Source organism: Scyliorhinus canicula, chromosome 7, assembly GCF_902713615.1.
Source record: "Scyliorhinus canicula chromosome 7, sScyCan1.1, whole genome shotgun sequence".
Lineage (NCBI taxonomy): Eukaryota > Metazoa > Chordata > Chondrichthyes > Carcharhiniformes > Scyliorhinidae > Scyliorhinus > Scyliorhinus canicula.
Genome location: NC_052152.1, coordinates 171,706,822 through 171,722,046, shown reverse-complemented (window position 1 = coordinate 171,722,046; position 15,225 = coordinate 171,706,822). Strand labels below are relative to the sequence as shown.

The window sequence follows — 15,225 nt, the reverse complement described above, 5'->3', positions numbered from 1 at the left end:
GCGAAGCTCACATCTGTAAAAATGAATTTTTAAAAAAAAAGTCTGTTCCCTGATCCAACCACCCTCCATTGGGCCTTGGAGTCTTTGTGTATCCCCTTCCAGTAAATTGTTTTATTTTTCTATTTGTTCTTGGGATGTGGACAACACAGGCTGGGCCCAGCATTTGTTGCCCATCAGCCCTTGAACTGAGCGGCTTGTTCGGTCATTTCAGTAGGGGGCAGTTAAAAGTCAACCATATTGCTGGATCTGGAGTCACGTGTAGGCCAGGCCGGGTAAGGATGGCAGATTTCCTTCCCTGAAGAACATTAGTGAACCAGCTGGGTTTTTACAACAGTGGTTCCATTTAATCGTTTGACTTTTAATTCCAGATTTTTATTGAATTCAAATTTCACCATCTGCCATGGTAGGATTTAAATCCAGGACCGCAGAGCACTACCCTGGTTCTGTGGATTACTAGTCCAGTGACAATACCACTACGCCACTGGTTCCCCAGATATCGGTTTGACTTTTTGTTTGAGAGGTTTTCAGGCAGCCATGTTTTCGCCAGCCAACTCCACCCCCACCCCCATTCCACTCCTTGCACAGCCCTCCTCCAACATTTGGCTCCCTCTAGATTCTCCACTTCCACCTACCACCAAACCCGCCACAGGCAGAATGAGAGAATTCGGCTAGATATTATATTTGTGTTATGTTTTGTATAATGTCTATTTTCTCTCTTCCAGATTTGTTTTGAGTGTGGAGCTTTCAATCCACAGTGGGTCAGTGTGACCTACGGAATATGGATTTGTCTTGAGTGCTCAGGAAAGCACAGAGGTCTGGGCGTCCACCTCAGGTAAAAGCATGGGTTAAAAAAGAAGGAAAGTTAACTGCAAAATGGAAGTTAAATATTGATTCCTCAGTTGATTTGTCTGGTGAAGTTACAATGTCCTGATTGGGGACAGTGAAAAATTAGGTCCTGGTGGTCCTGGTTCTATTCCTTTCTGGACTTGCATGCATTGTTGAAGAGTCTGCTGCTCTGTTGAGACTTGTATGACAATGACCACTTGAATGATGCTTCATAATATGACCGAACTGTACCCTAATAAGCATTTAATAATTTAGGACACTAAAGCTAAATTAATTCAATATTAAGAAATGTTAATATTGTGAGTGTTATATTTGGTGAAGCAGATTTTTCATGTTTTGTAAAAATCATAGTTAGGTATGTTGCTATTGAGGAATGGAACTCTTATTTCAGATCCTAGTACACTCCCATTAAGCACTCCAGGTAAAGATTTCCTAACCGTAACTCTGTTCTGTACCCCAACAATATGACTTAAGCTGAGATTGCCAAATAGTACTGAAAGGTATGTTTTCCCATAGACCCATGTTTATTAGAAAACAGATTGGAACTACCCAAACGTGTTTTGCAAAGGACCTTAAGAGAGGGAAGATCTTGCAACCATCAGCTTGTGCTGAATTTTAACATGGCTGTCAAAAGTGAAAGGTCAATGTCTACCTGTGTCCAGCTTAATTCTCTTATTGACAAAGAGTTATCCAGATTCAAAATGTTAGCTCCATTCTCTCTCCACATATGCTGTAAAATCTGCTGAGATTGTCCAGTATTTTCTGTTCTTGTTTCAGATTCCAGCATCCGCAGTAATTTGCTTTTATCTTCATTCTATCATGTTGTCTAGTAGAGGTTATTGGGGAATTATCTCTAGATATTTTTGTAGGTTGAATTTGTTTCTTTATCCTCCTTAAGGATGCTGAAACCAATTTTAGAAATCTTACCAACTGTGCTTAGTTGACTTAACTGTGGGTTTCAATGTTGCATCATCCACTTTGAAGTAGCATGTATTTGGGAAGTGTGCCTTGCTAGAAATGGAAGTTAATGCAGTAGGCCAATTGAACCTAATTTGGATAAGTTAATTGCATCTCTATGAAACAGACTTTGTACTAATCTTATTTTTTAGAATCTTTTTTGATTTATTTGGTCTCATGTTACCCTGTTTCTGGTGGAAATAGTTAACACAAAATTCAAACCTATTATGTGTTTTAATGTCTCGATTATTGTGATTGTGCTGTCACTTTGTTTTTTTTGATTTCACAGCAAATGTCCCCATTTTATTCAATATATAGGGCAAATCTTTTTTTCTAAAATCTTTGAGAATCTAATGTACGTTTAATGGGTGAAGTAAAATAGTTTCCTACTGTCCTCCAGCTTTGTACGGTCTGTCACCATGGATAAATGGAAAGATTTAGAGTTGGAGAAGATGAAAGTTGGAGGCAATGCTAAATTTCGCCAATTTCTGGAGTCGCAGGATTATGATTCATGTTGGTCACTTCAGGAGAAGTATAATAGTCGTACTGCAGCTTTTTACAGAGACAAGGTACCATAGTTGTTGCTATAATGTGGATTAAATGCTGTTTCATGGTCATAAGTTATGGGTTAAGAGACTTTGAGGCTTTTTGTTAAAATAAATTGGACTGCATTAGGCACAACCTCCAAAGATTGAAATGTATACTCTTATTACGCAAGACTGTAAACCAACTTTATCGCATCATTAATTTCTCATTGCTTTAATGCTTAGAATGCCCAGCTCAAATTCTTTATATTGTTTCTCTAACCTGTTCCCAGCTTCCATTCATTGCAAAACCTTTGGTGCAAGAAATTTAGAAAATGTCAACATTTTCGAAAGAATAGGCTTGCTCTGGCTCTCCTCTTTAGATACATTTGGTCATCTATAGTTTATTGCCCAGTTGCCATACAACCAGTGATCATAATATTTATGGCAGATAAGTGTGATGCATCACTTGCCTCAATATTTGTATTAAAATATGCCTAAAAGCATAAATTGTCCTTCATTATGTTTGTCACTAGTTAATGATGATTATAATGAGTTTTCATATATTGTCATCCATAGTCTTACTGCACAGATGAATGTTAATGCGCTGTTTATTTTCTGAAAAGCCGAGGTACTGCACTTCCATATTTTTTTAAACAACAGTCCAAAGGTGTGCAGGTTAGTTGGATTGACCATGATAAATTGTCCCTTAGCGTCCAAAGGTCAGATGAGGTTACAGAGATAAGACAGGGGAGTGGGCCTGGTAAGGGTAATCTGGGTCGAAGCAGACCTGATGGGCCGAATGGCCTTCTTCAGCATTGTAGTGATTCTATGATTCTATAAATTAAAAACCTGTTGATGTTAAACTTCTAAGTATCAACCTAGCTCTCAAGAGAGCAATTTTGTTTTTGAGTCATAACATTTTGGGTCCAAACTCCAATCATGGATATGAGAGTGCTTCATTGCCAGAAATGTTATCCTTTGGATAAGACATTAAACCAAGGTCACGCCTTCCTGTCCAGTATCCCACGTGATTTACAAGACTGCATGGCACTATTTGACAAGAGTAATTATCTGCAAAATACTATGGGAAACATAGGAAAGCGCAATGGAAAGAAAAACATGAATTAATCTCTCCAAAGGTTCACAGCTGTTATCAGACACTGGGCTGACCCAATTTTAAGCAAATTTCATCTACATTTGACAAAAACCTATTGACAAAAAAACAGTCTTTAAGGACAAGCATAAATATCCGAGTTTAATTTAATCATCAAATATTTTCAGAAATGTATAAATAATAATCGCTCTTAACTTGCCATTGCTGCTATTTATGTTTCCTTCCTCTTTCCCACCTTGATCTTCTGAAGGTTCCTTCAGAAGATTCCTTACTGGTGTACAATTTCATGGGTATTATTGTCCTTATGAATCTTGGTCAAGGAGCTTCTACTGTGTGTGAATATTGGCTACCAATTTGATTGGCTGTTGATTTTGTCATTTAATTACTGTCAACATGTACAGACTTCAAACAGGGGCTGCTCCATTGTGTTCAGGTGTGGGAAGACATCCCAATTCTTTTCATTCTCTAACCTAGGAGCGATAGATTAGTTTCAGAGAAGCCTAGCTCTGCCTGGCTGAGACCAATTAATTTAGCACAGATTGGGAACTGAGCTTGGATCCTCCTGATGTGAAAGTTTCAGCTACTCGGACTGTGCTACTAGGGGAGTCTTAGCCTAAGACACTTTATTAAAAAAAAAAAAATTATTCAAATTTTAACCAACCAAACAAGGGAGAAAAACAGTAACCTCCCCCCCCCCCCAATACAAGAGCAATAAATTAAAAATAACGAACATGAAGCCATAGAACCACACCCCCATAACAAACAAGTAACTCCCCCCCCGGGTTGCTGCTGAAGTTGACCAACCCCATATGCTCCGCCCGGAAGTCTAGAAAAGGCTGCCACCGCCGGAAGAACCCTTGCACTGACCTCCTTAGGGCAAACTTGACCCTCTCTAGTTTGATGAACCCAGTCATGTCATTGATCCAGGATTCTGCGCTCGGGGGCTTTGCATCCTTCCACTGTAAAAGAATCCTGCGCCGGGCTACCAGGGTCGCAAAGGCCAGAATACCGGCCTCTTTCGCCTCCTGCACTCCCGGCTCTGACGCTACCCCGAAAATTGAGAGTCCCCAGCCCGGCTCCACCCTGGAGCCAACCACCCTTGACAAAGTCCCCACAACCCCCCTCCAAAAGCCCTCCAATGCAGGACACGCCCAAAACATGTGGGTGTGGTTTGCTGGGCTCCCCGAACACCTGACCCACCTGTCCTCACCCCCAAAGAACCGGCTCAGCCTTGTCCCAGTCATATGCGCCCTTTGCAGCACCTTTAGTTGGATTAAACTAAGCCTCGCGCACGAGGAGGAGGAATTCACCCTCCCCAAAGCATCCGCCCACGTCCCCTCATCGATCTCCTCTCCCAGCTCTTCCACCGAGGCCTCCTCCCCCTCCTGCATCACTTGGTAGATTGCCGAGATCCTCCCCTCACCGACCCACATCCCCGAGAGCACTCTGTCCTGAACCCCCCTTGGCGGCAACAGTGGAAACTCCGCCACCTGCCGCCTAACAAACGCCCTGATCTGCATATACCTGAAGGTATTCCCTGGGGGGAGACCCCACCTCCCCTCCAACTCCTCTAAGGTCGCAAACTTCCCATCGAGGAAGAGGTCCCCCATCCGCCTGATACCTGCCTTGTGCCAGCTCAAAAACCCTCCGTCCATCCTGCCTGGTACAAACCGGTGGTTCCCCCGTATCGGGGACCAAACTGAAGCCTTCACCTCCCCCCATGCCGCTTCCACTGCCCCCAGATTTTGAGGGTAGCCACCACCACCGGGCTCGTAGAATATCTTGCTGGGGGGAGCGGCAACGGCGCCGTCACCAGTGCCTCTAGGCTCATGCTCACACAGGACGCCGCCTCCATCCTCTTCCATGCCGCCTCCTCCCCCTCCATCACCCACCTATGTATCATTGCCATGTTCGCAGCCCGGTAGTACCCACACAGGTTGGGCAGCACCATCCCCCCCACTTCCCTACCTCGCTCCAGGAATACCCTCGGGGTCTTCTGCGCCCACATAAACCCCGTAATACTCCTATTGACCCTCTTGAAAAAAGCCTTCGGGATCATGATAGGTAGACACTGGAAGAGGAACAGAAACCTCGGGAGCACTATCATTTTGACCGACTGGACCCTGCCCGCTAGGGAGAGTGCAACACATCCCATCTCCTAAACTCCTCCTCCATCTGCTCCACCAGCTTCGTAAAGTTGAGTCTATGCAGGGCCCCCCAGCTCCTGGCTATCTGGACCCCCAGGTATCTGAAGCTCCTCTCTGCCCTTTTCAGCAGAAGCTCCCCTATCTCTCTCTCCTGTCCCCCCGAATGCACCATGAACAGCTCACTCTTCCCCACGTTTAGTTTATACCCGGAGAAGTCCCCAAACTCCCCAAGAATCCTCATCACCTCCGGCATCCCCCTCACCGGGTCTGCCACGTACAACAGTAAATCGTCCACGTACAACAACAGCCGATGTCTCTCTCCCCCCCCCCCCCCCCGCACTATCCCCCTCCAGTTCCTCGACCCCCTCAGCGCCATGGCCAGGGGTTCGATTTAGCTTAAGACACTTAACTGGATGCTATAATATTGGCTAAATCATAGAAAATTGGAAGACAATATGGGGTAGTTGGGATTGGATTTACGCTGTTGTATTTCATAATAGAAGAGGAGGGCAGCATGGTGGCGGAGTGGGTTAGCCCTGTTGCCTCATGGTGCTGTGGTCCCAGGTTCTAGCCCGGCTCTGGGTCGCTGTCCGTGTGGATTTTGCAAATTCTCCCCATGTCTGCATGCGTTTCGTCCCCACAACCCAAAGATGTGCAGGCTAGGTGGATTGGCCATGCTAAATGGCCCCTTAATTGGAAAAAATGAATTGGGCACTCTAAATTAAAAGAAAAAATAGAAGAAGAATAACAAATAGCTTGCACTTACATGTCACTCTTCAAGGTAGTAAAACATCCCAAGGCATTTCACAGGAAAGTAATCAGGTGCAAAATAGAAACAGTAATTGGGATCAATAAATACCCATGTCTGTGCTTTGCCGTTTTATCCATTTCTGAAAGCTCCTATGATAGCTATTTACTTGTGCCTTCCATCAGCATGTTGTCAGTGGGATATCATAAAGAATGTGTTGTCATGAAGAATAGCCAAAATATATCTTTAAAATAATATTGTGCATATTCAGTGATGCAAAATGATCCACCTCTTGAGGCTAGCTGAGCAACCTACTTGTGTCTTGTATTAATAATTATTAACCAAGTAGGAAATAAGTTTAATTCATTCTGAAAATAGCTATTACAAGAGCTTTTCCCACAATTTCTTGTAAAGAACATTAGGAAATCTTTTTGGGAGATGTTTAAAAACCACGGCCCGTAACTTCCTGTAGGATTTACAACTTAAGTCACTGGTGCGCCGCACATGTGCAGCTTGATGACCCAGAAGTGCGCGGGAGTTCAATAATCATTGTCCTTGCCACAAGTAGGCATACATTAACACTGTAATGAAGTTACTATGAAAAGCCCCTAGTCGCCACACTACGGCACCTGTTCGGGTACACTGAGGGAGAGTTCAGAATGTCCAATTCACCTAACAAGCATGTCTTTCTGGACTTGTGGGAAGAAACCGGAGCACCAAGAGAAAACCCACGCTGAAGCGGAGAGAACGTGCAGACTCCGCACAGACAGTGACCCAAGCCGGGAATTGAACCTGGGACCCTGACGCTGTGAAGCAACAGTGCTAACCACTGTGCTACTGTGCCGTGGCGTTTAAACTCCCGGCCGGTTTTTTCCCCCTGCTTGAAGCCGTGCGCTGCTGAATGAAACGTCCAGCTGCATCGCGAACATGGGCCACTTACCCGGATATTTGGTGAGTTTTTACACTTTTTAATTACACAGAAATTTTCCAATCTAGCAGAGGCAGGAGACAAAGGGAGACATTTTTTTGGTCAGCTGAAGTTTTATATTATTAGTGCACAGCGTTTATAAATATTTTAAAATGCAAAGAAAATGAAAGGAAGATTTTTTTTTTTAAGACTTTGGTTTGACATGAGGCTGTTAATTCCATTAAAGGAACTATAATGGATCGAATTCAGTGATCATTTACTATCTCGTATGATTGTCCACCCACGATACTCAGTGTTACTGGCCACATGTTCTGTGGGTCCTTGCGTGGCTGATGAGCCCGATCCTAGGTCCGCATCTTCAATCACTCACTTGGCAGGAGTTTCCAAAAGATGGGATCGGTCCTTGGACACTAATTCGCAGGTATTCCTTTCCCGGGCTGCTTCTTGCCGTCGGTGTTCTCGAAGAATTGTGACCCTTCAATCAGGAGGTTCCTCCAAGTAGGTCTCATCTGAGCAAAGGTCTCCCAGGCATTGACACCCATGTTCCATTTCTTGAGCTAAAACTTCAAGGTGACTTTGAAGATCTTCCTTTGTCCCCTTGTTCAGGACCCTTGAGCTGGGTGAAGAAAATTTGCTTTGGCAGTTGGGACTCTGACATCCTAAGCATATGGGCAGCCCAGCAGAGTTGGTTTTGGATGGACATGGCCTCAATAATGGTGCTATTGACTGCTTCATGTTAGCACGTCTATCCTCCCAGCTGATTCAGAGCTAAAGTACATTCGGATTTTGCAATGTTTTTTAAGCTGATTTGTTTACGAGTCTCCCTGATGTAATGTTCATCTTTAGACGCCTCAATGGTTATTTCAAAGTTTTAACAAAGTTTGCCTTAGTTGATATATGCAAGCCTCCTGAAAGCTAATGTGAACTATCTGTCTGGCAGGTATTGCAGTGAACCAATCACCCACCCCTAAGAGTGTACTGTCAAAGGGCATCCTGAAATGATGGCAGAGGAGATGTGTGCCAGGACACTGCGCTTCAGCAGCTGCTGCTTTTGGATGTTGGGCTTGTCAATTAACAATTGTCAAATCCCTCCCTTCCTTCCTTTCTTTTACCTCCCTCCCCTTCCCCCTCTCCTCTTCCCTCTCTCCCCTTCCCTCCCTCCTTCCCCTCTTTCTTCCCATCCTCCCCTTTACAGATAGATGGGACCGTTGTGTTTAAGTGAGAAAATATATTTTATTGCAAGAAATTTGTAAAGGTGGAGGCAGTTTTATGTCATTGTTCAGCAGATAAAGTTAAACCTTAAGTTAAATGTTAACTAGTTTCGAAGTTTTGTATTTATAAAATATTTTTCGTTAATAAATGTTTTACATTAAACTTTGCAAGCTTCTACAAATCTCTTACTGAAACATCAGAACACAACATTCAACTGAGGTAATTATAAGTTAATAAGATAATTGATATAACCAAGGCAGAAACATATTTAACATGGTGGCAGACCAGTTCGCACTGTTGCCTCACAACACCAGGGACTCGTATTCAATTCGGACCTTGGGTGACTGTGTGGTGTTTGTACATTCTCCTTGTGTCTGCATGGGTTTCCTAGAACCATAGAATTACTACAGTGCAGAAGGAGTGGAGAAGGAGGCCATTGAGCCCATCAATAGCCAGGAAACCTTCTGAAAGAGTACCGCTCTATTCCGAAACCTAATTTGCACATTCCTGGACACTAGGGCAACTTAACATGGCTAATCCACTTTACCTGCACATCTTTGGATTGGGAGGAAACCAGACACTCGGAGGAAACCCATGCAGACATGGAGAGAACGTACAAAGTCCACACAGACAGTCATCCAAGGCCGGAATTGAACCCGGGTTCCTGGCGCTATGGGGCAGTTGTGCTAAGCTCTCTGCCAGCATGCCGCCGCCGCTTCCTCTGGGTGCTTCAGTTTCCTCCCACAGTCCAAAGATGTGCAGGTTAGGTGAGTAGCCTTGCCAAATTGCTTCTTAGTGTCCCTTAGGTGGGGTTATGGGGATAGGGCAGAGGCGTGTTCCTGGGTAGTGTCAGTGCAGACTTTATGGGCCCGAATGGCTTTCTTCGTCACTGCAGTGATCCTATAAACACTAATCCAAAAAAAAAATCAGATGTTACAAGAGCAATGATAGCAAAAAGCCCTGGGCAGCTTTTAAAATCTTATGACCATAATCTAAATTCAAACATTTTTAAGCATGTCACACGCAAAATTATATATTATAAAGCAAATTTAAATAGTTTCGCAGATTTAAAACAAATAACTAACCTACGTTCACATATAAATAATCAACTCTAATCCTAAAAATTTTTTAAATGACTTGAGCAGTGGTAAGGCCCGTTTAAAAGAGCAGAAAAACTGTTTAAAAATCATCTGCAAACCTTTAAAACATTTGTTAAAGTAGTTGCTGGTTGTTTTCTATCTAAATCTATTGTTTAAATGCCTGCCCTCAATGGGCGTTCCCAAGCTGTCTCGTCACAAGCAGGCAGGGCTGAACTCTTGCGTCGCGCTGGAACATGCGCAGCTTGGGACCTTGAGGCCCCAGGCTGCCAAAGGTAAAGGAAGGTTTCTCGTAACGTCGGAGCGCAGGGTAATGCGCACATGTCTATTTCAAAATTGGCGGCTCGCCGCAAGCAGGAAGTTACGGGCCAGTGTTTTTGTGTCATTTCTGTTGTCTCATCTTACTTATCTTCTGTTACTTTGAGCAAATAATGAAGGTTGGGGTTCTGCATAAATTTTCAAATTGTTTCTTAACAACCACCTAGTTTCTGCAACATTAACAATGTAAATGTTCATATTAATGTAGTTTTAAAAAATCTCTTCATAATGTTATGAAACTGAGTTCAAAAATTGCAAACTGTTTCATCTGTCAATCTGAGAGATGACACTTATTTTTCTGATTGATTTTTTAGATTGTTGCCCTAGCTGAGGGGAGAGAATGGTCCATTGAAACATCAGAAGCTCGGAACTGGACCCCACCACAGCCTAAAGTATCTATACCTTCAGCTCATCGGTATTTAGGCATCACTTTTTCAAAATTATCCAAAGCAGATGATATATAATTAAAACCTGATGAGATCAAATAGGTTCCAGCAGGATGTCTAACCTTTTTATCTACTCAGGAGTCAAGTCATTTGGAGACAATGGTGACATATGTCAGTGGTTTGGCATGCACCAAAACTTTGTAAAATATATATTTTATTACAAACGTGTAAAAACAGCAATATATACAACAACACATTCCACAACCTCACAATCTGCAGTTAGTACAATTTTTCCCCTTTTTAACAGCCCCATCCTCCACGACAAACAGTTCCTCAAACATTGTGATGAACAGCCCCCACCGTGTCTCGAAGCCCTCCTCCGATCCACTCAACTCAAATTGATCTTTTCCAACCAGAGAAAGTCATCAAGGTCCCCCAGCCAGGCTGCTACCACCGGCGGTGTATCCGACCTCCAATTCAGTAAGATCCTTCACCTGGCAATTAGAAAGCGAAGGCCATAATGTCGGCCCCCTTCCCCTCCATCAACTCCGGCATTACCGATACTCCAAATATTGGCAACATCGGGTCCGGCCTGACCTCCACCCCCCACAATTTTAGACAACGTCTCAAACACCACTTCCCAGCACCTTTCCAGCTTCTCGCACCCCCAGAACATGTGCGCATGATTCGCCAGCCCTAGCCCACACTTCTCGCACTCGTCTGCCACCCCTTGAAAGAACCCACCCATCCTCGCCCGAGTCTTATGCACCCGATGCACTACCTTGAACTGAATCAAGCTCATCCTCGCGCAAGAGGAGGTTGAATTCACCTAACGCATCGCCTCACACAACAGACCCCTTTCTATTTCCCCCCCCCCCAGCTCTTCCTCTCGCTTGCTCTTAATCCTCACCACTTGCAACCCCTCCCTGCTCTGCCAACCACCCATATGTCCTCAATCCTACCCTCTCTCGACTCATCCAGGAGCAGCACTTGCTCCAATAGAGTATACCCTTGGAAAACGCCCTCAATTCCTTTCTTACAAAGTCCTGCAATTGCATATATTTAAATTCGCTCCCCCTGTCGCAACCCCAGAACATGTGTGCAGGATTCACCCGTCCCCGCCCACACTTCTCGCACTCGTCGGCCACCCCTTGAAAGAACTCAAACTTCTCCCGCAACTCATCCAGACCCGCAAACTGCCCTTCGAGACACAAGTCGCTCAGCCTTTCCATTCCCGCCTACCTCCACTTTCCCGTGCAACCCATCCATCCCCACCGGCTTAAACCTGTGGTTCCCACACGGTGGCACCAACACTGACACCCCGTCCAACTTAAAGTGTCTTCTGAGCTGATTCCATACCCTGACGGTCGACTGTACCACCTGTCCCCCTGTATACAACCCCGGAGCTAACGGCAGCAGAGGCATCACCATGTCCCTCAAACTGGATCCCCTACAGGACTCTTCCTTCATGCTAACACACTCCGCACCCCCCTCCCCTGCCCCATTGCGTCACCTTCTCCACATTCGTTGCCCAATAGTAGTGCAGCAGGTTCGGGAGCACCCTGCCTCTAGCAGGGCCCTCTTTACCCTCGGCACCGTCCCTGCCCATATAAACTCTGAAATTACCGTCTCCAATTTCCAAAGGAAGACCTTCAGGAGAGAGATCGGGAGGGTCTGGAAAACAAACAGTAACCTTGGCAGTACATTAATCTTCACAACCTGCACCCTCACTGCCAGTGTCGGGTGTAGTGTGTCCCATCTCTTAAAAGCCCCCTAATCACCTCCACCAATGTTGTCAAATTCCACTTGTGCATCGTAGCACATTTCCTCGTCACCTTATACCCCAAGTACCTGAACCTTTCCAGAGCTACCTGTATTGATAACAACATCAAGTTGGTCCCGAGCCCTGCTGGATTCACCAGAAACACCTAACTCTTCCTGACATTTAACTTGTACAAAGAGAATGCCCCAAACCTCTCCAATATTCTCATGATCCAACCCATAACCTCCAGCAGGTCCGACACAAACAACAACAGATCTATACCCGGTGCTCCCTGCTCCCCCTCACAATCCCCTGCCATTCAGCTGAAACCCCCCCCGAAGGCTGTCGCCAGCGTGAACAGCAACTCTGACAGTGGTCACCCCTGTCCTGTTCCCCTGTGCGGCGCAAAACTCTGTGAACACGTCCCATTTGTGCATACACATGCCACCGGATCTGCATATAACAAGCGCACCCACGCCACAAATTTCGGGTCGAACCCAAACGTACCCAAGATCTCAAATAGATATCTGCACTTCACCTGATCAAAAACCTTCTCTGCATCCATAAAGGCAATGACTTCCGGCACCCGCCCCACCGACGGAGGCAGGCTGCGCCAGGGAAATTTTAATGGTGCGAATGGAGAAGGTAGTATCTGAGCCGGGGAAGATAAATGAGGTGTTCCGGGGATACTATGAGAAGTTATACAGGGTGGAGCCGGTGGAGCAGAAGGGGATATGGGATGGTTGCTGGATGGATTGGAGTTTCCAAGGTTGGAGGAAGAGAGGAGGCAGGCATTGGAGGAGCCACTTGGTCTCCGTGAGGTGATTGGTAACATTAGGGGGATGAAGTCTGGGAAGGCTCCGAGGCCAGATGGCTTTCCGGCGGAGTTCTATAAGGCATCATAACCACATTTAACAGCCTCCTGATGTTGCTGGAGAGCTGCCTGCCTTTTACAAGACCCGTTTGATCCTCCACAACCACCCCTGCCGCATATCCCTCCATCTTTCCCACCACCAACTTAGCCAGCACCTTCACGTCTCTGTTCGGCAACAAAATGGGCCTATACAACCCACACTCCAATGGATCTCTACCCTTCTTCAGGATTAGCGTGAACAATGTCAGCGTCTCTGGCAACTTCCCCTTCCCCAATGCCTCACAAAATATCCCCAACAAATGGGGTGCCAAGTCTGTTGCAAACGCCTCGTAGAACTCCGCCAGAAAGCCATCCGGCCCCGGAGCTGACCCAGACCCCCGTACAAACTTATAACTCCCCAAAATACAATAACATAAATAAACAAAGTAAAAGAAAACCGTCCATCCAACGGCAACATACAACAACCATAACCTCTAACCTTTGAGAATGCAGCAGCTCCATCACACACCAACTCTTAGTTCTCCCCCAGTTTATGGTCCCTTATAAAGTCATTAGCCTCTTGCCTTTCAAAATAGTACTCCCAGCTTTCTAAAGTGGCCCACAGTTTTGCCGGGTACAACACCCCAAACCGGATCTGCCTTTGTGACAACACCGCCTTGGCCCTGTTGAACCTTGCACACCTCTTTGTCAGCTATGTACCAATATCCTGATATATTTGGACAAGGTTTCTCACAGTCTAGCTTCTCCCTGGCCCATCGTAGGATTTTTGCTTCTCCACGAATTTGTGCATCTGCACAATCACAGCCCGCTCTCGCCCTCTGTTTTAAAGACCCGTGGGCCCTGTCCACCTCTGGGGCCTTGTCCAGCACTCCCTGCTCCTCCAGCAGGCCAACATCCTTGACATATATTTCCTGGCGCTTATTCCTACCACACCTTCTGGCAACCCCACAATCCATAGGTTCTGTCGCCTGGACCTGTTTTCTTGCTCCTCCACCTTCACCCTCAGCGCCTCCAAGGACACGATCCAGTCGCTCTGGTTGGACACCACCATCTCCACCTCTTGTAGCTTCGCTCCTTATGCCTCAAGGCACTTCTCTACTCGGTTCATCGACCCTCACAGAGGTGCTACTGCACCTTCGATGGCCTTTGAATAGTCCTCATACAGCTCCTTTCTTTGCTGTTGAAATTCGTCTTTGATGAAGGCCATCAATTGTTCTATCTGAGCTGTTCCCACTGGCATTGACCCTTCCCTCTCCGCCATGTCCGCAATTGTTGCTGTGCCACAGGTGCCCGCCAGTTCCTTAGCAAGGTCTTTGTCTTTTTTTGTCGGGTCTGGTAGCCAGTAGACATGCCAATCCTGGATAGAACCTCTCCCTCTACACCTGCACCACTTTCCTGCCGGAGCTACCCCACTAACGGGTACAAACCAACGCCTTCGAGCCGGAGCTGCCCTGTGTGCGACCACTCACTCCATGGCTGTCACCGGAAGTCCGACACCAAAATTTAAAGAGAGCGTTTTTTATTAAAGTCAGAACACATTAAATGCAAAGAAAATGGAAACAATTATATTTGACTGCTATAGTTCACATCACTGCCCGCAGATCCAGATCTCCAATTACTCCAAATAAACGGATTGAACTTCTCCCAATTCTCAGCTCCCAAACCTTGATCAACCTGATTTTTCATAGTCATTTTTTTGGTTCTAGGACTGTCAACAGTCACCTGATTAGGCGGATCCATAATTCTGTACAATATGGGGTGCATCTTTTTCCGTTCTATATTTTCTAAAAGCATAACCGTGGAATTTTAACAGACAATTGTTGTTCTATATATTGGTTAGTGAAATGTACTATGTCCTGCCTCTCACATTTTCCCTTTATAACAGACTGGATGTCTCTGTTGTACGCCTGGCGTGCAAGGTTGGGGGGTGGGGGGGGGGGGGGGGGGGGGGGGGGGGGGCATAGTCGTATTGTCACTGGACTCATAAACCAGAGACCAGCGATCTAGCTTCAAATCCTGACATTGCAGATGGTGAAATTTGAATTCAATAAAAAAATCTGGAATCAAAAGTCTAATGATGACTGTGAAACTATTGGGGTGGCACTGTTGCTTCACAGCGCCAGGGACCCACTTTCGTTTCCAGGCTTGGGTCACTGTCTGTGCGGAGACTGCATGTTCTCCCTGTGTCTGCATGTTCTCCCTGTGTCTGCATGGGTTTCCTCCCACAGTCCAAGGATGGGCAGGTTAGGTGGATTGGTCATGCTAAATTGCACTGTAGCATCCAAAAGTTAGATGGGGTTGCTGGGTTA

The 15,225-nt window shown here is 45.6% G+C and overlaps 1 protein-coding gene across 15 annotated transcripts in view; it reads left to right on the top strand.

Moving 5' to 3' along the window:
- arfgap1 (ADP-ribosylation factor GTPase activating protein 1) overlaps positions 1–15,225 on the top strand; it is a 41,773-nt gene that overhangs the window by 9,657 nt on the left and 16,891 nt on the right. For all 15 annotated transcript variants that reach the window (XM_038803274.1, XM_038803285.1, XM_038803283.1 and 12 more), the window contains 3 exons: positions 723–832; positions 2,204–2,372; positions 10,209–10,309. In XM_038803274.1, coding sequence (XP_038659202.1) covers positions 723–832; positions 2,204–2,372; positions 10,209–10,309 — 380 coding nt within the window. The remainder of the gene's footprint in view (positions 1–722; positions 833–2,203; positions 2,373–10,208; positions 10,310–15,225) is intronic.